The sequence below is a fragment of the Homarus americanus genome, unplaced genomic scaffold, assembly GCF_018991925.1.
Source record: "Homarus americanus isolate GMGI-L3 unplaced genomic scaffold, GMGI_Hamer_2.0 scaffold48354, whole genome shotgun sequence".
NCBI classification, from domain to species: Eukaryota; Metazoa; Arthropoda; class Malacostraca; order Decapoda; family Nephropidae; genus Homarus; species Homarus americanus.
In genome coordinates, this window is record NW_024723833.1 from 1,536,547 (window position 1) to 1,560,585 (window position 24,039).

A 24,039-nucleotide genomic window follows, 5' to 3' on the forward strand; every position below is an offset into this window, starting at 1 on the left:
ATAATTATAAGATAATTCGAATAAGACGTCTAATTATAATTAGACGTCTTTTTCAAATATGATAATAGATTAAGGGTAGGAATGTTGGGTGCGGAAATATAATAATACCTATATAATTCACTTTTCTTATTCAGATGTGAATGAAATTCCAGTTATTTAGTATGGCATCAACAAGGAATTGTTTTTGTTGCAAGAAGAGTTTAAATGGGGGTGAAACTGTGAATGTGAAGGATGGCATCCACAAATGAGACGTGTAAGTCAAATCCGAAAAGACGGTAATTTTGAGATGTTAAAGAAAGTGGACACAATTGAAATGCATAAAGTTTACAGACGTGAATACATTATGGAAAAAAATATAGCCAGAGATTAAAAACAAAACAGAAGCCCTAAAACAAAGAGAGTGTACTTTGCGGTCAGAAAAAGAATTTGATTTCAAAAACAATTGTTTGTTCTGTGGTGAAAACTTGGATATTGCCGTGGGGCGGAGCCCCCGGTTAGGAGGTTAGGTCATTTGTGAGAGAAACGTCATAGAAGAATACTGTCTTAGAATTCTCCAAACTACTGATTCCAATAGATAAATTCTTAAGATTCCCCTGATGACCGACTAATCATTTACCCTTTTTTTTTAACATTTCCCGAAGACATAATTTTTTATGATATATCTGAAGGACATGTACATTTTTTAACGGGATTTACCCGGACACAAGGAAGAGAGTCCTTCGGGTATATCAAACTGGGGAAAATTTGTCCTGAGGGCATAGTCATTAAAAACAATTATGTCCTTGAAAAGAGCGCCTCCCACCAAACGAGCGAGTCTCGAAAATTGGACAAGTTTCACCAAAAGACAGTCCCACATCAAGAAAGGCGAACCAAATTTCAGTAAGTCTAACCTATCTGGGGTACCTACAGCCATCCTTGTTATCCATCTAGATTTACCACAATAAATGTTAAAAACTACACATACTCAGTAAACAAGGTTATCAAAGCACACACGGCCTTCTCTTTCTTACCTTGTTCTTAATGTTGGAAATTACATAACAATGCATTGTTACATCCGGATGATGTTACATCTCGCCATTACAATATTTGTCAGTTTACCTTATCACTCGGCAAAATTTCCGCAAACTTCAATTCTTGGTCAGAAAGTTTTCCATTCACACGTTCAGTTGCAGCACTACCGTTCGTGTGTGGTGGACGGAAAAAAGTCACAGGAAAAAAAAGTCACATTTTATTAAAATGCCATAAACAATTAAGGTAATAAAACTAAAAATAATTTAAAACAGTTATTAACTGACAATAAAGACTTTTACATATTGACAACACAATTTATATATGATGCACGTAGATGGTTAGATTAAGTTAGGTTAGGTTGGGTTAGTTTAGGTTTTTTCCGTGCCTTTTTTCTGTGACTTTTTTGTGACTTTTTTTCTGTGACTTTTTTTTCCTGGATTCCCGTGTATAGCCGTCACTTGGAACAAAACAAGATCAAAGGCAGATCGTGACTCATGATATATGAATCTCTGAAATCCCACAACACTGCAGTCCCTCACTTAATCAACAGAGGAAGTTTCAGTACATTTTCCAAATAATTGGGAAGGCTTGAGAATCCATATTGGCCGCACTCAGTGGACGTACAGTAAACAAAAGTCAAATGAAATGTTAAATGTAATTTTTAATCATTTGTATAAAAAAATATTCTAATGAAAACCTATTTGCATTAAAATCAATTAAAATTGTTTCTTCACTTAATTTTAATGAGATCAATGCCGTTCAATTATAAATACTATAAAATCTCAATAGCCTACTATATTTTAACTTACTTTTAGGTGTGTATGTCGTACTCCCAGCAGCTTTGTTTACATATCAATCAGCTGATTGTAGAGGCAGTCAATGATGACATGCCATATTCTTTACAGAGTGCATTGGTTCTAATGCCTTCTTCACGTTTCACAATAATTTCTGCACTGTATATTATCAATATGTTAACTAAATTTCAGGATGACCAATAATTTTATTGTGAAAATGCAAAAATATTCAAGAGACCAACAAACTGGATGTTCACTCCACTGTAAACAAAGTTAAACTGAGAAGCATTGGTGGGTGATTCGATCAGCTGAAGGGCGCACAAAAACTGTTCCCTGTACTGTATATATTATCAATGTTAACTAAATTTCAAAATGACCAATAATTTTAATATAAAAAATGCAAAAATATTCAAGAACACAACTTTCTTGATACCCGGTATTTACTCCACTGGAAATGAATGTAAACATAGAACCAATTACTGTATTGGCGGACTAGCCGATCAGCTGATGCGCACAACAAAGTGTGTTTCTCCTAAGGCTTTCGTTAATCGAAGTTTTGTTCATTAATGGAACTGAAAATCCTTATGGGAGCTAATTCGTTAACCGAAATTTCATTAATTGAACTGTTCGTTAATCGAGGGACCGCTGTACAGTACAGTGACCCCTCGTTTAACGAACACCTCGGTTAACGTAATTTCGATTAACGAACTGCCTTCCATAAGGATCTTCAATTCGGTTAACGAATTTCTTACGAACCGACCTCAACATGTTTTCGCTTGCACTGACCGGGCAACCAGCTTTAGTATCAGTTCGCCAATACATTAATCGGTTCTAGGGCTTAAATTCCTTACTATTTTAGTAAATATCAAGAAGTTTATACTATTCAATAATTTTAAAAGTTTAATATTCAATTTTTTAGTCATTTTAACAATTATTGAACATAATTGAAGGTAAAGTGACTAGTTTAATCTTGTGACATCCAGCCTCTTAACACAACAAACAGGAGTTAGTCTCTCTCTGTTTTCACTGGAGGTAACATCTTGCTTGAGACTCTCTTCAACTAAACGCTTTTTCTCTGTGTTTCCAAGCAAATTATTGGTCATTTTGAAATATATTTTACATATTGACAATATATAATGCAGTGCAGTGTTGATTTAAAGAAAATAATCTTGAATTACACCAAGAGAGCTAAAATTTTATGGGTGAAATGGCGCCATGGGGTGACTTCTCTTCCACCCCAATGCCTTCTCTTTTTCCTTCTCCTCCACCCCCATTCTAAATCCCATCATCATCATCATCATCCAGGAGCCTTCTACATACACACCTCAAAGTAAGTGAACTTTTCTACCATTTTTGTTGAATTTAGGAAATTTTCGGTGAGCTGGAACCAATTACCCAAAAACCCATTGAAACAATGGTTTCGGTTAACGAATTTTTCGGTTAACGAACGACCTTCTGGAACGGATTGAGTTCGTTAACCGAGGGGTCACTGTACTGGGAAATTTACGAGTCCTCTTTTTTTGTCATACTCTTCCTAGTTAGGAAGCAGTCAATAGGTTCATATTACAACTCACAATTAGCCTTCCTCACCCTACATTTCTGCTGGCTTGAAACATACGCCACTCATCGACTTTCCATTTTAAGCCATATAAGTAAGGTTGAATAGGAAAATGCATTTTATAGTTAAGGGAGGAAACAAGCATCCTGGCTTCCCATCTTCTTCCTTTCATGAGATTCCAAGTTGGCAGTTACTGTGATAAAATGAACCATGACTCATATTATAGATGGCACGTTTAGGATAAGAAGGAACTACATGCATTGTTTTTCAAGTCTGTAACCTGGTGATGGGGGTCCCCTATGTGTTGAATAAAATCATTTGGAGTTAGCCAAATAAAATATTATAAGCAGCATCCCTACAGTCAAGGGGTTAACGCCCGTATTATTAAACAACATCTTCCCTTGAAGAGGGTCGTCGTGTTTCAACCCGAGTTTTAAACTAAATGAGTCCTGAGGGACACCGCAGTACTGTACTTAACGGGGTGGTGTGGTGGTAAAATTAACTAATTCCAATAAAAGTAATTTATAATATTGGAATTAGTTAATTTTACCACCACACCACCCCGTTAAGTACAGTACTGCGGTGTCCCTCAGGACTCATTTAGTAAAACTCGGGTTGAAACACGACGACCCTCTTCGAGGGAAGATGTTGTTTAATAATACGGGCGTGAATCCTCACAATCTCTCACAGACACCACAGTTCCAGGAGCTTGAAGATTTGCTTCAACATTGGTTAACAAGGTGATTATCTGTAACTAAAGCTTACAATAATCCATAAGAACATAGGAATGGAGGAAACTGCAGTGGGCCTATTGGCCCATACTGGGCAGTCCCGTTTACACCCAACCCCTATGACTCATATATCCGTCCAACCTATATTTGAAGCTACCCAGTGAGTTCAAGTTAATGATGATATTTGGTAACTTATTTCACTCATCCAATACTCTAATATCCTGAGGTATAAAAAGAGATTTCATAATATCATCATTCATTTTTGTCATTTAATAATTGTAAACACCATTGGATAGAACCAACACAATGCTTAAATCTTATTTATATTTACAATTAAAGAGAAATTCACTTAATAATAAACAGTATTCATTTACCGTACTCTGTGACACAAATAAAATCGGAACAGTCTCTCCAACTTGTGGGTCATATTGTGTTGCGTCTCTGTAACAAAGCATGTTGGCATTTGGGCTGTCGTTGTTGAAAGGCGGAAAATGGACAGTGAATGCATAAGAGCATCAAGATCGTCTTAGTGATGTGAATGTGTAAATCGATATAAGATTTTTAATGTGATTTGTGATTGTATATTTAAATATTCTTTCTACTCAACTGGAGCTGTAGGCTGTTGGGATACAACCATAAAACCACTGCCTCTGCCAAGATTTACTCAGAAAATTTTTAGTGAGGCATGTCCATGGCTGTGACTGACCGTCCAAAGGGTGATCAGACATTGTAGTACTGTGCCTTTAGCTAGGGCAGTCCTTAGTGATAACAGTAACTAAAGTGGAAACTGAAAATAAATTGAAGTGAAAAAAAATGAGGCAAGCAACAGGCATGAGTGCCTAGAAGTAACTGAGGCACATTATTGCTGCCACAAAAAAAATAAAAATAAAAATACAGGTGCATGTGTTTCTAAAGGACTGCAATTGTGCATATGATCCACCATTCATCGGGAGATACAGTGTACATATACAAAGTGATACCACATAGAGATACCATCAACTAGTCGAGGAGAACTGGAAATGAAATAGTAAAACAAAAAACAAAAAATGGATGAATGAGGGTATCAGCGAGATCAAGACCAGCAGGATAGCCAAGTGATTTTTAAATAATATTATCCTGCCACAAGGGAATGATCACTCACACATCTTAGTTCACTTAGATTACAATTAGTAGGTGTAATTATAAAGGAAGTCATCCCAGCAAGTGAGAGATTATGGAGGATGGCATCACCCCCCCCCACACACACACCAGACACAGTGGCCTATGTACGAATGTAGTTAAGTCGTGAGCTTTAAAAGGTCCTTGACACTTAAGCCCTGTCACCAATGCAAAAAAACAATTATTGTAATAATAATAATAATAATTACCATTATTATTAAGCCAACAGTTAGAATTCTATCACATCGTAAACTGGCCTTAAGGCTAAGAAGATTCTTACAGAGTCTGGAGTTCCCTCCCCCCCCCTTCCTCAGGATTGCCAACAACGACAGCTGTCAAGCAATGCATATCCCGCAGGTGTAAGTACGTAAAAGGAAGGAGAAAGTTTGTGACAAACATGAATAGGAGTAGGAAATCAGGGGTTAAAACCCCAGCATCACCAGGAAGTTTGTTGACATAAAATTACTGTAAGGGGAAGTCTAGGATGGATTGTGGAGATCTAAGCTTACCAGCGTTTAGGACACTGCAGAATACGGTAAAGTATGGAGGCTGTATTGCCCTGACTGTATAACCAAAGTATATGAGGTTATTGCAGATCATAAGGGAAAGAGAGATGGAGACGAAAATAGAGGAAGCTGGATTCTTGTTGGTTACCAAACTAAAGCAAGTTGGGAAAGAGATCCTCACTAAGACTGAGGAAGTAGCTGACAGAATAGAGGAAGTAGCTAAGAGGAGCAATGCTCAGGTTGCAGCAGGGTCATAGAGGGTGATGGAGAGTAATGCGGGATCCAAACAGGTCCTTCAGCAGCTAGGGACTCTACAGAAGTGTGTTGAAGAGATGGCAACTAGTAGACCTACTGATATGGGAGAGGAGGAACAACAGGAACGTTTCGAGAGCAGGAACAAATTAATAGTGTTTGGAGTCCCTGAGAGTCAGTTGGAGGAAGCTGAAACTAGGAAAATGCATAAGATGAAATTTCAGAATATCTGTGAAGAGGCTCTAAACTTGTCAGCTCCCACTCATGACATGAGGAGGCCAAGGCAAAGGCAGGAGAACAAGCCCCACCCTCTCAAGATCACACTGGTGGGTGGGGATAAGAAATGGGAAGTTATTCAGAAGGTGAATCATGCAACTAAACTAGTAGGTCTAATAAGAAGGTAGTTCAGATATCTAAATGGTCCATCCCTCATCACAATCTTTAAGAGTGAGGTGCTTCCCCACCTGGTCCCTGAGATATGTTACAGACTGTCAGTTGATTGAAATGTCCAAAGGAGGACCACCAGACTGGTGCCTGCACTTCAGCACCTCAGTTATCCACAGATTAGAAATTAGAGCTTATACTACAGAGGGCACTACTCAGTCGAGTTGTCCATACCAGGAGCTGGCGGACGCCCACCTCACAAGGGGTCTCACAGCTCAAGGTTGAAGAAGTCACAAGTCAAGAAAACTGTGAGGGCAAATTTTTCGGAGTGAGAGTTGTGAACTCTTGGAACAATCTGCCAGTGTTATGATGGCAATGAATGTGAGTTCTTTCAAGACCAGACCTGACCAACACTGGAGCAGGTTCAGATACATTCAGGAGCCAGTGTAGGCTCAGTACTTGCCAACAGTGCATGACAGAGACATGACCGACTGCCCAAGTGGCTAACGAGCCGATCAGTTACAAAGAGGATAAAAGTAAAGTAAAAGTAAAAAGTAAATCTCAGTAAGCTCCCTTAATCTTGTAACTGTTATTAATACAATAATATTTAACCATGCCCCCCCCCTAAAAAGGGTCCTTCTATATTACATTAACTAAGACCCTAGCCCCCCTTATTATTTAATACTGTACCTCTTTGTCCCAGGAAGAGAGCATTAGCACATTTGAAGTTCATACATCCATGTTTTCCTGTACAAAAAACAGGAAAACATTTAATCCATGAGTTGTGCTGATACAGGCCAACACTCTCTCCTTGCCATCCTGTCAGTAACTGAATGGTGAGAATATCCAGAGCCAAGAGGGAACAATGAATCGGTTGTCACAGGAAAGATGTAAAAAAAAAAAAATTATCCAATTAGGTGCCTACAGGCCAGGACAGCTTATATGAAGGGGGCCCAGGGTATGAGGGGTTAATATTGGTTGGTCCCAAGTGCAAGTCTTCTACCTCTGAGAAATAGCTTTAAATAAAGTAATCGTTGATTCTGTTACTTCTTCTGATTCTGGATGGTTTTTACCCGATTTGTTAACCTTAAAAATTGGCTTAGTCGATTTTTCAGGACTGACTGACAAAAATTTTCCCTCACGTTTTCTTTTCTTTCCTCTTGTGTCTGATATTGTCACATAAGATGCTACATCACTTTGAGATGGAGTCCAATCTGGTGCAACCACAAGATCACCAAGTTTATTTTTCTCCCTAACTGGTACTAACACCTGGTATGTTTCTGGCACTACACTATTCTTTTCCTCTACATCACCTGTTTTATTATTTGCCTCCACTGGCACTAACACTTGAAAAATTCCAGGCATTACACATGTCTTTCCACCTACACAGTTCACAATATTTTTCTCAATTTCTTTTGATTGAATAAAATTTGAGTTTTTAATAATCTGGATTGGCTTCACTTCAAATGTGCCTTCTTTCTCCTCTAGTGTTATTTCTCTTTCACAATCAGTATCCTCCAAAATTGTTTCATAAGTGATACAAGTTTCAACAGTTTCAGTCTGAGGTTGACTCCATTCTGATTCCACTACAAAATTACCTAATTTGTTATTTTCCTCATCTGGTGCTAACACTTCAAAAGTTTCAGGTATAATACAAGCCTTGTCATCCACTGGAACCTTCAAGATTTTTTTCTTTTTTTCTTTGAGACTGGATCTTTTTGTGACCTTTATGACCTGATTTGCTTGCAACTGATCATCTAATTGTCTTACTGTTGGTTCTCTTTTACCCTCAGCATAATCCAATACAGTGTCATATGTAATCAAAAGGGATTCATAAAGTTCTTGTAATATTAACTGATCATTCAAAAGATACGTGTAACTGTGGATGTGGTCAATCACTTCACGGCACTTTAACGCAAAATTTTCTTCAGGTTGCTCATAAACTGGTGCCTCCTCTGGGATGTTGGTGTCTATGTCTTCTTCAGCATTCTCCTGTAAACAACAAATAATCATCTTACTTATATATTTTTATACCAAACTAGAAAAACAGTAAAGGAACACACAAGTAAAACTTGTCCAGGAAAAATTGCTAAACCTATATGAAAATGTTACAACTACTGTACATATAATTATGAACTGTTGCACATACATAAAACCAAAAATTATCCTGGGAATTCCATTTTACACAAATTGCCTCTTGTCCTGAGGGTTGCTGTTTTCATCCCAGGGCACTCCCAGTCCACACAACTGTAAATGTCTAAATGAGTATCAAACTTTATAAGTTGGGTAAGTGAAGGAAGTGGAGTGCAATGCCAGCCACAATGCCTTCTTGAGTACCAAAGGTTTAGTAAACAGTATCCACACTGGCCATAACAGGCAGTCATGCCTATGGAACCCACCTTCACTTGGACCAGGTGATTTGTGTATATTCCACTGAGTCAACAGTATTAAAACTCCGGAAATACCTAGACAGTGATGCCCTGGATGAACCATTTATTTGTTACCTGTCCACTGCAACTATCATCCTAAAAGAGATACTTGCAAATAAAGGTTGCCTCTTCAGGTTAATGGATGAGGAAGCATGGAGTTATATTAGCTGTAAGCAATGTACATTACATCTGTCCATTGTTTGTCAGTCACATTGGGACTTCCAGGACCAAAAAAATAGCAAGGAAAAAAGGGTATATAAACATTTTGGTGACTGCGCACCTAACCACCACTTATTTTTACTTTTTATTCTGTAACTGTTACTTTTTACATTATATTTTTTTCTGATTACGGGTACATCATCATCTTCCTCCTGGTTTACTCTTTCTTGACATGTGCATTTTATACTGACTGATGCAATGATGTGGGTACAGCACAAAGAGGAATCAACAGGAAACTCTCACTTTTCACTTATACACCAGTACAGTACTGTACTTCAACATATGCAAGTTCAACTCTCGCGAATTCGACTATCCGCAAAACAATCTCAGAGGTTATCTATTAAAATAACAAAAAGGTAAGGTGCTTATTCTAAAAACCACGGGTGTCCCCAAGATGTGACGGCATGGCATTATGCTGCATCCTGCATAGCTGTTCTTTCATTCCAGTCTCATTTGAGAGTTCTGCATTGCCCGCCAGTCTCGTCTGAGAGAAATTCTAACATTAATTATTAGTGTCATGGCTCCCAAACGGCCATTAACTGGTGGTAGTGCATCTGGTGCAAAGAAAGTGAAGAAAGTCATGACTGGCATAGAATATTGAAGTGTTAGATAAACTTGATAGCAACAAGAGTGCATGAGTGACAGGCTCATTAAATAAATTGCAGGCGATCCAGAGTGTGTTAAGGTGGGGAGAACCGTTTGGATAGTTGTTAGGGTTCCAACTCAGGGGATAAGTAAAGGCCGTGTGCATAATCCATTTATTGGCGAAGGTAACAAGGAAGGACAGACATGTCCTCACAGAGAGACGTCTGAACCAGAACTAACTCTGCGGCCGTTAGCAAACTGATACACCATTGCCAAATCGGCACATCTAAGAGACATAATCCTAAAGGTGCCTGGGAGCGCACTTTGTCCACTCGGGCTTCACGGCGGGTGGCGTGGGAGCTGTTGTGATGTCTGGGGTGGCTTCTGGCGCGGCGGTGGGCGTCAAGGGTGGAGGTGACGGCGATTCCTGCTCGTCATTCGTCCGCTGCTATCCATGTACATAAGGTACTGTCTGGGGGCCGGTGACTCCACCACCACCCCCGACCGGTCCCACTGCCCCGACTCCTAGTTCTGGACTCATACCCGCTAACCTGATACGAGAGACAGGAGGTTGTGGGCGGTCAGGTTGACCCTTCGGGACATGTTCTCATTGGTGCGCCCCATCGCGCATTCCCTGTTCCTCAGCGACCTCCCCCAGTGCCTGCTGACGTTGTAGTGCTGCCTGGCGTCAGGCACCAAGTCTTCAGCTGTCGCCCCGTGAAGAGCTGTGTCGGGGATGCGTTGAGTCCTGCAGTGGTGTGTTCAGGTACTGCATCAGGGCCCTCGCAACCTTGTCCGTGTCTAAGGAGTCCCATAGACCCGTGTAGACCCTCAGTAAGTAGTCTTTTGGCCGACTTCATTGCGGCCTTGGCCCGGCCGTTGGACTGTGGGTAATGCGCTAACGACACCCTAGACATCACACATCAGTCTTTGAAGAACTTTGACATTTCGGCGCTCATCAAGTTGGTCCCTGTCACACGACAGAACCTCAGGGATACCAGACCTTTTGAAAAGCCTCCTGAGGGTGGACACCAGCTTGCTGCTTGCGGCGCCATTCGGTAGGTGCTCCACCTCCAGCCATCCTGTGGGCCTGTCCGCATATGCGAGGTACGTGTGCCTGTACAGCTGGAACAGATTGGTCGCGACCTGCTCAAATGGGTACTCCGGCGGTGGCGTGGGTATCAGGAGCTCTGCGGGGGAGAACAGTGTGTGCCGCTCACACACCTGGCACTGACGCCTTTTGTGCTCTACATCCGCGTCTATGCCAGGTCAGTAGAAGGGGCGGAGAGCGAGCGGTTCACCATTCTTGCAATCCTCCCAATCGCTGGTCAACACGTGGGCATGCAGCAGCCTGTATTCGTCGTCGCGCCCGGCCTCTTCCTCCACAAGACGCTGGTCCACGACAAATGCGTCTTTGCCCTCCATGGCACAAGCCGTGTCGGCTGCTAATGATGCACGCACGGCCTCATCTTCCTCCCTGTCAGATTCGTCATGTTTGCTGCACAGTATATGGTACCTGGAGAGGGTGTCGGCTGCACAGTCGCCATTCCCTTGCAGGTACTTGATGCGGAACGAATAAATCAGTGTCTTCTCTTTCAAGTTAAGTATCTGTGGGTTGCCTATGTCCTTGAGTTCCTTGTTTTTGAAGATCTTCGTCATCACTCAATGGTCAGTGGCCAAGGTGAGGTCCGGACACCCGAGCAGAAACAGGCGGCCTTCTTCAGGCACCACGCAATGGCTAGTGCCTCGCCCTCCAGAGTGGAATAGTTTTTCTCAGCCGGCGTCAGGTGACAACTGCCGCACAGAGTCAGCTTCCAGCTGCCCTTGCAGCATAGGGGCGTCTCCGGCGTCACGCACTGGCAGTACTGTTGCTATATAACGAAGTCTATCCCCTGTCGGCTGTAGTCGGTGAGTGCCATTGCTGGCCACGAGACGTCCTAGTTCAGCAGCCCTTCCGCAGCCAGTTTGCCCACCGCCTCCCTCGTCTCTTTGAAAATCGCCTGCAACTGGCTGTCCCAATATGCTGTCTTGCTGGCGGGCTTCTTCAGTAAGTCGCGAAAGGGCTCCATCAGGGGCGCGACAACGATGAACGGGGCCACCTGGTTCACGAGGCCAAACCAGGATCATATGTTGGTGATTGTGGGCTTGGGTGGCATGCGGAATTCGATGATGCTGCTGATGAGGTCCTGGCTCGGCTGGTAATCTTCCCAGTCGAGAAGGTAGCCCGTGAATGTTGCACTCCTCTTGCAAAGGTGAAACTTGTCGGGCCTGAGAGTGACCCCGCCCTTCGCATGTGTCTCGAGGAAATCGTACATGTGCCAGAACGCGTCGGCGATGCTGCGGTCATATAACAATGTGTTATCGATGCACTTCATTTTCCTTGGTATGTCCGCCAGCATGTCGTCAAAATGTCTGGTGAACACGTCCTGCGCCGGACAGTGGCCCATGGGGGTACGCTTATAGTGGAATCAGCCGCAAGGGGTAATGAACGTTGTGAGTTTTTTGCTCTCGTCATCAAGTGGGATCTGGCGGTACCCCAGGTATGCGTCCACCACCCTCTTGAATGTGTGCTTCGGGACGCTCGAGATCATGTCAAAGGGGGGGAGAGGGTGTGGTGGGTCTCACTCTGGCTTGCCTGGTTGAGGCGCTGAAAGTCTACTGTCCTGCGCGACCGCACGTCCTTTTAGGGCACGACCACCATGCGAGAGCACCATTCTGTCGGCTCTCCAACAGGCACAGGCTCGATGATGCCCCTCCTCACGTCTTCCTCGAGCTGCTGGCGAACCTTGTCATAGAAATGGTGGGGTATTGTTGCGGGCGTGTGCACAACGTACGGCTTAGCGTCCGGGAGCAGGTTAATGTGGTGGAGATTTCCTTGCATTTCGGGCAGGTGGGTGCGGTTCACCGCAAATGCCGTACGCCCGAAGTGCTCAACGAACCACTTCTCCAGCCTCTCCACATTCTCTTCTTTCAACTCGCATGGGGGCATCATGGGTCGGGCAGGAGCGCTTGGCTCCTCTTTGATGAGCCCCGTAGTGCCGACTACTGTGGGTGCGTTGGGGAAGTCGCGCAGCACCAAGCCTAGCCTTCTGCACACAGGCAAAGACAGGTACGGAGACCGGATGCCTTTCGCAAATTACAGGTGCGTCCTGGTTGTGGAATGTCCCATGGTGACTTGGCACTCCTTGCTCCCGAGTATGTTCACGACCCCCCCGGAGATGTGGCACAGACGTGTTGCAGCCTGATCAGACACACCTGTGCGCCAGTGTCTGCTATGGTGCCCAGTTGCCGCGCCTCCTCAGCCCCGCTGCAGCTGATCGACACTGTTAAACAGGCCGTGTCCTTCGTCAGGCCCGCGACCACAGCTGTGCCCGAGGGGCTTGCATAGGCGCTGGTTTGTACTGGTGACTTGCAGACGCGTGCGAGGAGTCCCTCCAGGCCACACTTGAAACAGGTTAAGTGCCAGCACACTTGCCGCGTCCGCACGTTTGGCAACGTTGCTGAGGTTGGGTGCAAGGGATACCGGCATTGCTAGGCGACGGCAGCTCTGGTTTAAAATGGCGGGTTCCTGCACACAACATGGAAGCAGTTCTCTCTGCTGACTCATACACCTCACATGCACTATTAACGTCGCCCACATCTTTTTAAAAGTGGGAGCCGGCGCAGCACTTCACCTTTCATACTGGGGTTAGCGAGCCCCATCACTAGTTTCTTCGCTAGCATGTAGTCATCCAAGCTAGACTCACATGAGGGGCACTGAAACTTGCATTCCGCAGCCTTCAATCTGCACCTCACCACATACATGGACACGTTGTCGCCGGGATCTTGTATATATGCGAAAAAGTCTGCCCATGCACCCACAATGCACTTTGGGCCTACCACAATACTTTCCATAACCCTTATGGTTTCCTCCACCGTCATGTTATCAAAGACACACTTTTCACCCGAGCGTCTATGCACAGCTGCACCTCCGTGAAGCAAAGAAGGAAGACGTAGCCTGCTGCCAGAACCTGTGGCCAGTTGCATCCATACCTGTAGGTGGCGACACTCAATGCCCATCCCCTGAATTCGGTGGGAGACATGCCCATGGACGCTTTGCCCAGGGCCATCGGCGGGGCAGGTGGGTGCCATGTTGCCTGGGACTGCTGTGGGGTCATAGGGTACAGCAGGCCGGCTCCAACACAGTGAGCCGCCGTTGCTCTGTGGCGATGGTACTGGGCCAGCGTCGACGACCACGTGTGAACTGTGTTCTTCGCAGCACTCCCGGCCTAGGAATACCACTGTATAAGTTGGCGACATTCTCTCTGGGTCACCCACAGAAGTACACTGCACAATGTTAGGGTGCCAACCCGGGGGGTAAGTAAAGGCTGCGTGCATAGTCCATTTATTGGTGAAGGTGACAAGGAAAGACAGACATGTCCTCACAGCGAAGCGTCTGAGCCGGAACTAACTCCGCGGCCGTTGGCGGACCGATACACTCCTGCCAAACTGGCACATACCCCAACAATAGTACAATAGGCTGCAGCATTAGAATAATATATTACATGTAATTTTGAAAGATTAGAGCAAACTGTACTACTGTATTATGTTTAATATATTATAACTAATATACTGTGATTCCAATTCCATGGGTTCGTCACTATAGCACCCTAGGGGTTGATACTCTGACACTAATGTTAATGCCCCATGTACCGTATATCTCGGCTTATAAGACGAAATTTGAACATTAAAAAAATCTGCCCAAAGTTAGGGGGTCGTCTTAAGCAACAAATATAAAATTCTTACATCTTAAATATTGTGTCAAGAGTGGTGATGGAAACATCGTAAGCCACTCACAAAGTCCTACCAGTAATTATTTTATACTGAAACTTACGTTTGGCAAGCTGGATTCAAATTAAGATTACCGGTATATTAAAATAATAAAAATGTATTATAAACCTGTCTAACATACCCTGTAATAAACACAGCTATCATCACACACCCCTCCCCACGCCCCCCCCATTTGCCAGTGAGGAGACAAGAAAGGGAAAGTGACCGCGAGATTGGGCTATTTTTAGCCGTGGAGGTGGTCAGTAATGCATACCGGTATCGGTATATTTACTCATAATAATATTTATCTCCTATAAATAATTGATTTAAATTTTATTTTTTTACAAAGAATATTCAGTAAATGAGTGCATTAATTCTTGAAACTATCGACGGTTAATTACAGACGCTCAAGTGACGTCACTAGTGTTTACACTACACCAGCTGGTAATATTTGATGCCATTACTTGAAGTGAATTGGCCTTATTTTAAGTAACTAACTATAAATAAATACAAAAATTAAAAAAAAAGATCAAAACTGAGAAATAATATACTGTATGTATGTTGTGTTGTCAAAGTAAGAGGAACAATTGAAACTGCAATTGTGTGTAAATGAGGCAGAAAGTATGTATGTATGTATGTATGTATGTATGTGTGTGTATGTATGTTTGTATGTATGTGTATGTATATATATATATATATATATATATATATATATATATATATATATATATATATATATATATATATATATATATATATATATATATATATATATATATATATATATATATATATATATATATATTTCAAGTAAATGGAAAAATTTTACTCGACACAGACATTAGTTCCAGTTACCGGTAAATAGCAGACGCTTCAGTGACGTCACTAGTGTTTACACTACACCAGCGGGTAACATTTGATGACATTACTTGAAGTGAATTGGCCTTATTTTAAAAAACCAAGGATGGTTGGTAAAGGACTACTGAGTCAGTGGGTAAGTGTCACATTTGGGGTACTGGTCTTATACAGCGAATAGAGCTCAAAAGCTACTTTTTAAATGGAAATTTGGGGGGGCCGTCTTATGCACCCCGACGCCTTATAGGCCGAGATATACGGTATGGGTTTTAAAAGTAAAATATTAGGAATACCTGAATGGACCAATTTATGACATAATAAGCTATACAGCTCCTCCCCGACTTACAACCAACTCGACTTACGACCACCCGCACTTACGATCTGCCTCAGTCGTATCAAAATTTTGTCAAATTACGTATTTTTGAGTCCCAACGTCAGTACACAGACAAATTTTCGTTTGTAATCCACTATAAAATGGCTGGCAAGCTTAAAAGTGAGAGTTTTGTGGTGCTGAGAAGAAAAAGAGACTCTCATTTCAGATTTTCAATGTATTATTTAAGCATTTTCGACTTACGACCTGGATTTGGGTCCGTAACCCTGTCGTAAGTCAGGGAGGAGCTGTATATAATATGACCAAGAACTTTAAAATATTCAGAGAAATAGTGTGAGAAGCATTTATGATATAGCTGTTCATACTATCATTAGCATCTGTTAGTGATATTAAAGACAGTTTTGACAACAAAATGATCTTCACAGCAACAGATGCAAGCTTTAGGTATCGGGTAAGTACCACAAACAACATGCCATCACAAATTCCTGACTCTCTGCTCCCTGGGAACTGTTATGAATATTTTTCCAGGTGTGGTCTTATCAGCACTCTGGCACATAGCACAACCTGTGTCTCTTTACAGTCTCTGACATGGTGACATTATGAGCACCTTCAACAGTATCACCCACACACCATCACCAAATGAAGGCTCTGCCACTAGCTTCTTACATCACAACCAATCAGAGTGCATGCTGATGCCACATACAATTTTGGTTAATTCAAAATCCTATATATCCCTATTTTAAGTTATTCTTGCAAAAATAAGCATACTACCATGGTGAAATTCTGTGCATTTACTATTAAAGGTTATTTTTCCATTTTTTCTGACAACCTGAAATCATTCTATTCTCTCAGTGCATCAGTCAAGTCACTCAAGCAAGGAAGATATCCAGAAAGCTGACAAATACAGCTCTTAGGAGACTTTACTCACTCCACAGCACATTTATTTGGTCTACAGGTCTACAGTTGTAACCTACCTGTAAGTACTTGGTGTAAAGATGAGGCACGAAATATTCCACAACAATGGCCAGCAGTCCACTCAAGACATGTTGATGTTGACTCTTCAGATAATAATACTTAAGGGTCTCATTAAGTTGTTCAATTCCATTATATGTGTTGATGTCAGTAATATAATCCTTGCGGTATGCCCACACCCATCTCTACAAGAAAAGAGAGAAATAGTATGTGGTAAAGTACAGTATACACTAACAAATCTTTAAGTAAAGGCAAAATTTAAATTTATATAATTTTTTTATAACACAAGGAAAATTGCACAATAAAAGAAGGAAATATGAAGAAAAATTTGTTGATTACAATGTGATCATTTATAAAACTGGATAATTGCTCCAGATACTGTATCCCATTTTATGTCTGAGAATGGAGCGGATGAATCAGGATAACAGCCAGATAAAGTCCATGCAGCTAGAACCCTTACAACCTCTTGAAATAGCAACTACAATACTGTATTCCCTTAAAGCTCACAGTTTTAAAGCTCGCGTTCCTTGGAAACTCACGGAATACCATGGAAAATAAATAAAATAAATTTGAGGCTGTGTGCCAGGGATCAAGAGGAGTCAACACTACAGGACAGTACAGAGTACCATATTTCCCAGGTCATAAGATGCACCCTATAATTAGCAAGGTATATTTTGGAAAAATAATTTTTGCAGATTTAATAGCTTACTGTACTGGCAAAGCCAAGTTACTGGTTATATGCTATCATGTTTCTCACTACCACAACTCACTATCACTTTATGGACCTGTTATCAAACATTTGTTGGTATTAATAATAAAATTTACCTAATTTAATACAAAAGGATATAATTATACGTACAGTATAGGTACCTATACACATTACAAATACTTATCGGTACCGGGCATGTTCATTAGGTACTGTCCAGTACAGGGATTGTTTACATCCTGTGCACCAATCAGCTGATGTTTCAGAGGTATGTCTTTACACTGTCACTACCACAACTATCACTGTGTGGACCTATTGTCCATACAGTGTTATTTCATGTTTATGCATTTCCTATTTATTATATTGTCTTATGCATACATAATGTTGTTATACATATGCATATAGCTATTTATACAGTATATGTATTTTGCACACTCCTGGGACACCGGCATGAAAAACTCATGGATTTTGCTTTCTCACAGGGTCCATTTTACCTAACTCCAGCGAGCTTTAAATTGAAATTTCTGTTATGTTCATTCCATTTAGCGATCTAGGTCACTAAATCAAGCATGATTCCATTCAATTTCACACCAAATATGCCACTTGGCACGTGGGGTTTGTTTACATCCACTAAGTCTGTGTCCTGCCGCCACTGCGTACGTTGCTCACTGCTACCTCTCGGTCTACATCTCAGACAACAACTACTGTGCTTATACGAAGTCTGTCCAAAAAGAAACCAAACTTTTTAAATAGCGTGCCAACGAGCCGGTGCAGTGTGCTCACGACGGGAGCGCTGTGTAGCGGTGACCTTGAACTTTAGTCTAACACTAGCCGCATCACACCACGTCAATTAGTCATCGAGCTACACGTGCTAGAGTGAACGTGTGTTTAGTGCACTTGGCGATTTGTTGCAAGTTGAACAATGAAGGATCTTGAAGAGCAACGTGTTTGTGTGAAATTCTGTTTCAAATTGGGAAAAACTTTTAAGGAGACTTTTCAAATGTTGCAACAGGCTGAAGGAGAGGATTGTTTGAGCCGTACGCAATGTCACGTGTAATACCAGCGTTTCAAAAGGGGAAGAACATCCACCGAAGACGATCCTAAATCTGGACGTCAGAATCGCTCAAATGTGGAGGTGATGTTGATCGTCTATTTTGATTGGAAGGGAATCGTTCATCATGAGCTTGTTCCACGTGGTCAGACAGTCAATAAAGATTTTTACTTGAAGGTCCTGAAGCGTTTGATGGAGGCAGTGCAAAGGAAGACGCCTGAGGCGTGGACAAACAAGACCTAGATGCTGCACCATGACAATGCACCTGCTCACGCGTCGCTCCTTATCCGTGACTTTTTGGCGAAGCACGAGACGTCTATCATCCACCAGCCGCCCTACTCTCCGGATTTGGCCCCTGCGGACTTTTTTTTGTTCCCAAAGTTGAAATCCACCCTGAAAGGTCGCCGATTTCAGATGATAGAAGAGATAGAAGAAAATTCGCTATGAGACCTGCGCACCATCCCTCAAAACGCGTTCCAGAACTGGAAAAAACGTTGGGAGCGGTGTATCAACAGTGGAGGGGAGTACTTTGAAGGAGACAAGTCTGATTAAGTTGTAAGTGAAGCAATAAATTTGTTTTTTAAATAGTTTGGTTTCTTTTTGGACAGACCTCTTACATCATGCCGAAAATCTCTCAGAAGTCTCAGAAAGGAGGTGGTGTGGGGGAGAAAGTCAAAAGAATGCAGCTATCAATTGGAAAAAAGTTTGGAAATAATAGAAAAAAAAAAAAAACACTGAACCCCCTAGTTTAAGGTAAGCCATTAATAATATTTCTAATGGTTCTATGTACATATCATGTGTCTGAGGTGTCTCTGTAGGTATGAGCGTATTAACGGAATTGATCTAGATTGAACGAACTAGCTCATTAAATTGAGCGAAAAATAATGGAAAAAATTCCTTCTGCTAAATCAAGAGTTCGTGATATTGGATTCCGTTAAATCAAGAGTATACTGTAGTTTTGTTATGAAGTGCATCTTCTTCAAGTTCAACTCAATTCCTTAAAAAGGGATTCAAATTAACAGTTGTTTTCATTAGCCCATCCAGAAGATGGGTAACCATTTTAATTCCTGTAACTATTGCCGTTCAGCTCTGAATTAACTGTCCTTAAAGTTTTTTAATCTCTCAACTCGTGTCCTATAGCATACTGAATCTCACAGTCCTCCTTCTGATTACTAGTATAGGTATTTCACTTCATGTAAATTCATCCTCGCTTTCTGCCCATTAGAAATACAGAAAAACCTCTATAGGTTGCCAATCAACAGTTCACAAAACATCTCAGTTCTTATTACATGCTAATAACTGAGGAGACTAATTGAGTCTGAATGTGGAGGAAAAGAGAGCTCGGGGTAGGGCAAGAATAACATGGGGAGAGGTTGTAAAAAATTACTTTAAGATAAAAACAAGATGAGGAAAGGCTGCCAGAGGCTGCACAACATAGAGAACTGCCATAATGGAATTATTGGTAATAAATGTGGAAAATGGTTGTTAAACAGTGATAATGATGATGCCGATGATTCAACATGCTGAATTACTGGTGGGTTGAGTGGTTCCGTTTACCACAGAATGTAAATGCAAATTATGATGTGAATATTTTGCAAACGTGATTCTCTCTTACATTCTAAAAGTAACATCAAGGGTCATTTCACATATGTCCCTGCTGCTTCACTATCCAGTAGGAAAGATCCAACAACTTAACAGCCAATGCTGGAAGAGAAATTAATTTCATACCATTGCATATGTGGAGATGTGTTCCTGATGACATTTTTTACCTCTGAGATATATTCAATACTGTATATGAAGGGTATAAGTATTAATAAGAACAGATTATTACAATAATGTACATGTATATTACTAATTAATAAATAAATTAACAATACAGTGATCCCTCGTTTAACGAATGCCTCGGTTAACGAATTACCTTCCATAAGATTCTTCACTTCGGTTAACGAATTCCTTACGAATTTTTCCCAACATGTTTTCGCCTGCTTTTGCCTGCTCACCAGCTGTAGTATTAGTCCGCCAATACAGTAATCGGTTTTAGGGCTTAAATTCGTTACCATTTGAGTAAATATCAAGAAGGTTGTACTATTCAATAATTTTCCAAGTCTTATATTAAAGTTTTTAGTCATTTTAACAATTATTTAACGTAATTGAAGTACAGGGAACTAGTTTTTAGTGCGCCAAACAGCCACTCAACACACCCAAAATGGCGTCAGTGTGTGTCCCTGCTCAGTGGAGGAAGCTTCTTGCTTGAGACTCTCTTGAACATAAACTATTTTTACGTATTTACAGTACAATTATTGGTCATTCTGAAGTTTATTTTACATATTGACAATATATAATGCAGTGCAGTGTTGATTTAAAGAAAATAATCTTGAATTACACCAAGTGAACTAAAATTTTATGGGTGAAATGGCACCATGGGGTGACTTCTCTTCCACCCCAATGCCTTCTCTTCTCCCTTCTCCTCCACCCCCATTCTAATTCCCATCATCATCATCATCAACCAGGAGCCTTCTACATGCACACCTCAAAGTAAATGTACTTTACTGCATTTATTTTTAGTTTGTATGTAATTTTCGGTGAGCTGGAACCAATTACCCAAAATCCCATTGAAACAATGGTTTCGGTTAACAAAATTTTCGGTTAACGAACGACCTTCTGGAACGAATTGTGTCTGTTAACCGAGGGACCACTGTATTGTATCATGAATGACAATATGAATGAGAGGCAGGAGTCAGTGACAAGCACTGGGTGAGAAGTGACCCTTTGCAGGGTTGGGGAGAAGAAGGGGGTGTTTGTGCAGTCACTTTTACCCCCCAATGGTCCCTTCCCCCTCCATACTCCCACTACCTCCCTTCCTCACAGCATCTGTTCTAAACTTCTAATTGAGTTAGAGAGATGAATTTGACACCACAATGATCCCGAATAAATTCTCTACGAGACGTTTCCAATAAGATACAGGCATCCCTGGGTTATGGAATTTTGGTTACGGAATTTCACCCTTACAGAAATTACAAACTTAGAACTTAATTTCGGGTTATGGAAAAAAATGCGTTTATGCAATTTTGAAAAATAAAAAAAAATAAAAATAAAAAATAAAAAAAATTTGCAATTTTTTGGTTCTCAACATTAAAAAAAAATAGAAAATATGATAAGTGAATGCATCTGTAGCAGCACAAAGGCACCAGTGGTCCCACAACAACAACAACAATGGTTTCAGTCTGCTTGAATTTCCAGCCAATGTTGTGCTTTCTCTCGGTTTTCTGGGCTGTTACTGGTATTGTACTGTGCATTATTACTCAAGATGAGTGGAAAGAGGCCAGCAAGTGCTAGTGCCAGTAGTAGTACTGAGCATGAAAAGGTATTACTTTAGAGACAAAATTAGATGTATTAACAAAGACAAAATTAGGGCTGGTACTGAGGTTGCTACTCCATCATCAGCCCGTACACTATAGTATAGTGTATTTTCACTGGAGTGATTTAATGATAAAAATGGAATGTTTACTTAGTGTGTGGACAGAAGACCAGACCATGTGAAATGTGGTCCTTAGTACAATGATTATTCAGGAGAAGACTATGAGTCTGTATGCAGATTTAAGGTGCTAGCTCAGATGAAAAACCCTTTAATGCCAGCAAAGAGGCTGGTTTGAACAGTTTAAAATATGCTCAAACCTACACAACACAGATGGTAGGTGAAGCAGCCAGCTCAAATTTATCCTGCTAAACTAAAAGCAATATTTGAGGCTGATGGATACACACCACAGCAAGAGTATAATGTTGATGAAACAGGCCTCTTTGGGAAGTGTATGCCTACCAGAACCTTTATTTCACCTGTAGAGGAAACAGCTCCTGGGTTCAAGGCTTCTAAAGATCACGTGACTCTGCTGTTAAGGGGTAATGCAGCATGAGATTTCAAGCTGAAGTCCATGCTTGTTTACTACTCAAAAAATCCCAGGGCTTTCAAGGGCTACAACAAAACCAGGTTACTTGTAATATGGCACTCCAATAAAATAAGTATGGATGATTGGCACCCTCTTCCAAGATTAGTTCACTAGCTGCTTCTCTCAGGCTGTAGAAAGGTACAGTAACCAACAAAATATTTCCAACAAGGCCGGCCATGCTACTTCTTGATAATGCTCCCAGCCGCCCTGTTAACCTTAATGACCTTTCACCAAACATCAGGGTTGAATACCTGCCGAAGAACACAACTTCCTTGCTACAGCCTATGGATGAATGCCAACTTTAAGGCCTACTATCTATGCAGGCCACTTAAACAACTTATAGCAGCAACTGATAGTGAGGATCAATAATCACTTTCTGGAAACAATTTAACATCACGAATGCTGTAAACAACATTACTGACTTCTGGGATGAGGTAAAAAATACAACTATGAATGGTGTGTGGAAGAACATCTGGCCAGATTGTGTTCATGATTTTCCAGGTATTCCCCAGGTCCAGACCTTGGATCAGGTGCAACAGGAAATTGCAACTCTGGCAAATGATTCAGGTTTCCAAGAGGTAGACCAGGTTGGTGTTGTAGAGCAATTAAGGGTCACACAGGGAGGATCTGCTGAGGAACAGGAGGACACCTGTACAGAAGTTGCATCTGCAGCCACAGAATTAACAACTAAGATTTTGTCCAAAGCTACAGTTTTAGTCAACTGCAAGATGTGACAGTGGTGCATGCCTTTGAGACACATGATCCAGACCATAAACACAGCCACAAGTTTACAGGAGAAATCAAGAATGCCAGGAGGGGATACAGGGAGCTGTACACAGAGAAATTGGACCATCAACAACAGACCACACTGGACAAGTTCTTGTCCCCAAAACCTCAACCAGCAGCAAAACAAAATGATGATGACCCACAGGGAGAGGTAGGATTCAGCAGCGACCCACCATCTCCCTCCCATGAACTCCAATTGCACCACCTCACCTCACCACTTCACCTGTTTTGTTAATTAATTATCATGATTGACTCATTGTACAGTTTGTGGTTAAAACCAAATTTCATACATATACGTGCTTGTATCACGTTTTTGGGCCTCAATAATTTTCCCTAGGAACGCATCTCAACTTTTATAATCAAGTCAATGGGAAAAAGTTTCACTTTATGGAAAATTTTCCGGAACCTAACCCTTCCGTAACCAGGGGGATGCCTGTATCCTTAAACAAAATATTTTGTTATGATATAATGATGGGGATTCCATTCTTTTATAAAAAAAAAAACCTAAGAAATGTTGATACCCAAATCAATAAAATCAGTTCTAATTAACTTAGACACACCATTTGTTTTACCAAAATAATACTAAATAATGTATCTAAAAGTATGGCTAATTAAATATCTTTAGAAAAAAATCTATGTGATAAGAGCACGAATGAAGCTGTGTACTACAACAAAGATAGTGGTATTTTCCGCTCTTCACAAGAAAATTTCCTAGTCTAAATGACGCATCTCGCATGGAGCTGCATTTATTTACGCAAGCACCACTGTACACGTACAATATTGTTCATACTGTAAACAAAATACTGTAATGTATACGACTACTATACTGCATTTTCTGCACTCACCAGCAGATTCTGTCATCTTGAGCCTACAGTGGACAGACACTGTTCATTCAGCTTCATGAAATACGTAACTGTAATCATGTCTTAACACTTGCGATGGAAGTTGGGTGGGGGAT

The 24,039-nt window shown here is 41.3% G+C and overlaps 1 protein-coding gene across 1 annotated transcript in view; it reads right to left on the reverse strand.

Annotated features, from left to right (window-relative positions):
* Positions 1-7,285: 7,285 nt before the first annotated feature.
* Positions 7,286-24,039, reverse strand: part of LOC121863719 — a 40,613-nt gene continuing 23,859 nt past the window's right edge. The window contains exons 3-4 of the mRNA XM_042362462.1: positions 16,597-16,779; positions 7,286-8,386 (exon numbers count right to left, since the gene is read on the reverse strand). Coding sequence (XP_042218396.1) covers positions 7,394-8,386; positions 16,597-16,779 — 1,176 coding nt within the window. The 3' untranslated portion in view covers positions 7,286-7,393. The remainder of the gene's footprint in view (positions 8,387-16,596; positions 16,780-24,039) is intronic.